The following is a 2,107-nucleotide window of genomic DNA, read 5'->3' as shown; positions in this document are numbered from 1 at the left end:
AAGGTCCGGAGTTCAAATCCCAGCAACCACATGGTGGCTCACAACCATCCTTAACGAGATCTGACGCCCTCTTCTGGAGTGTCTGAAGACAGCTACAGTGTACTTACATATAATAAATAAATAAATCTAAAAACAAAAAACAAAAAACAAAAAACAAAAAACAAAAAATAACGTCTTTGCAGCTGAAGTCAAAATGAAAGTCAGGATGAGGTCATACTGGAGGAGGGTGGGCCCTTCAATTTAATACAGCTAGAGTTCTTGTGAGAAAGAAAAGGCCAGCACACAGACAGCAGACAGCCATGTGCAGATGGAGGCATAGGTTAGACCATGCTCATGCAGCTGAGGAATGCCCACAGGTGGTCATAAACCAAACTTAGCGTCATCTTCTTGACCAGGCCCCCACTTTGGCCATCTCAGCCTAGTTTTAGCGAAGACTGGTGCTAAGTAAATTCAGCAAAAGTCATTCTGCCCTTGATATCCATTCAGAGTTGCTCCTCCTTGAGTCCTAGGTCCTGGGTCTGCCTTTAACAAGAGCCTCTGCACCCTTGCCGCCTAATCCACTTCCTTTTAGTGATTTTTCCATCCATTGACTGCTCACTGGATGAGCAGTCAATTCCTCACTATTTCTGTGGTGTCTGTTTGTGTTTAGACTCTCTCCTACTGCAGTAGTCTTAGAAATCTTCCGTGCCTTTATAATAAGCATCTAACACCGTTTTGCTTTTCCCCAGCTCTAAAGGGATGCGGTAACAAAGGGTTCTATCCATATCCCACCGAAGGACCATGGCTCTGGGAGCACAGAAGCATAAATGTCTTTTTGATTCAAAGTACTCTGTTGCAGCAGCCATGGCGGGAACCGTACATGTTTAAGCCCAAGCCCAAGCCCAAGGCATACCTTTTGGGAGTAGTTGAGGGCTTTCTCTATCTCAGATACAATGGCTTTGATATCATCACTTTCATAAATACCTAGAAATAAAGCACATCTTGAGCATTAGTGGGAGGGTGTGGATCTGGGCAAATGTCAATGCCTTTCATGTATGCAGGCCACGTGGAAGTGACAAGCCCAAGAGGCAAGATGGGACCACAGTGAACTGAACTAACCAGCCCCAACCTTATATCATCCAGTGGTATGATGCCACCAAGAGTGTAACTAGCCACAGGACTGTGTCCTGGCACTCATGGGAAGGGGAAGTTCCACACAAAGGTTCTTGCTACAGTATGGGATGGGGAGACCCACATGGTAAATATTATTAGTGGCTAATATCTGCAGTGAACATATCAATGTCACTCTTGATCGTAACAACTCTGGTATTTGGCAAGTACACTGGGTCTTGATGGTGTCCTGCCTGGGTTCAGCTTCTGTCCTTTAGGCTGTGCCTCAGCTACTCATCTGCTAGACAGGGCAGATAGTCATTTACTTCACAATCATGGTGTTATGGTGAGGCTCAAGTTATAGTGCATATAAAATGCTTAAGCTGTGTCTGGCAGCTCATAGCTGGCAACTCGTAGCTGTTCTGTCTGCTATTATTAGTGATCATCAGCAGGAATGTAAATGAACATGTCCAGCAAGATCATAGCTAGAAAGATCTGAAAAGTTCTCTGGAGCTCACACCCAAGTGATGTCACCAGCTGTGACCACAGGCATGCCCTGCCTCTGGAAGCATCTATGAGTTCCAGAGGCTGGAAGGGATTGGTGTGCCTCAGGCTCAGTCTCTCCATGCTATCGTACTGACTTTTGCATATACATAACCTCTAAGCTGCCACTTATTTAATATTGTTTTATATTTCATTTGCTTCTCTCCCAGCCCCCCTGACAAGGTTTCTCTGTGTAGCCCTGGCTGTCCTGGAACTCATGCTGTAGATCAGGCTGGCCTCAAACTCAGATATCTGCCCTGCCTCTGCCTCCCGAGTGCTGGGACTGAAGGTGTGTGCTACCACCACCTGGCACTTCTTATGGTTTTAAAGAAGAAAACCTGTGTTATGGTCAACAAAGTCAGCACTTTTCTAAAATGTTAAGATAAACATGTAATTATTGTAACTATTATACACACATATACATACAGAGAGAGAACAGGGTGGGGGAGAGAAAGAGAGGGGAAGAGAGAGAGGG

General features: G+C 45.2%; 1 protein-coding gene across 1 annotated transcript in view; it reads right to left on the bottom strand.

The window, feature by feature from the left end:
• Vwa3a (von Willebrand factor A domain containing 3A) overlaps nt 1-2,107 on the bottom strand; it is a 65,904-nt gene that overhangs the window by 18,102 nt on the left and 45,695 nt on the right. Inside the window, exon 20 of the mRNA XM_029535862.1 lies at nt 893-963. Within this exon, the coding sequence (XP_029391722.1) occupies nt 893-963 (71 nt within the window). The remainder of the gene's footprint in view (nt 1-892; nt 964-2,107) is intronic.

Source organism: Mus pahari, chromosome 1, assembly GCF_900095145.1.
Source record: "Mus pahari chromosome 1, PAHARI_EIJ_v1.1, whole genome shotgun sequence".
Classification (NCBI taxonomy): domain Eukaryota; kingdom Metazoa; phylum Chordata; class Mammalia; order Rodentia; family Muridae; genus Mus; species Mus pahari.
This window is presented reverse-complemented; position numbering and strand designations above follow the sequence as displayed.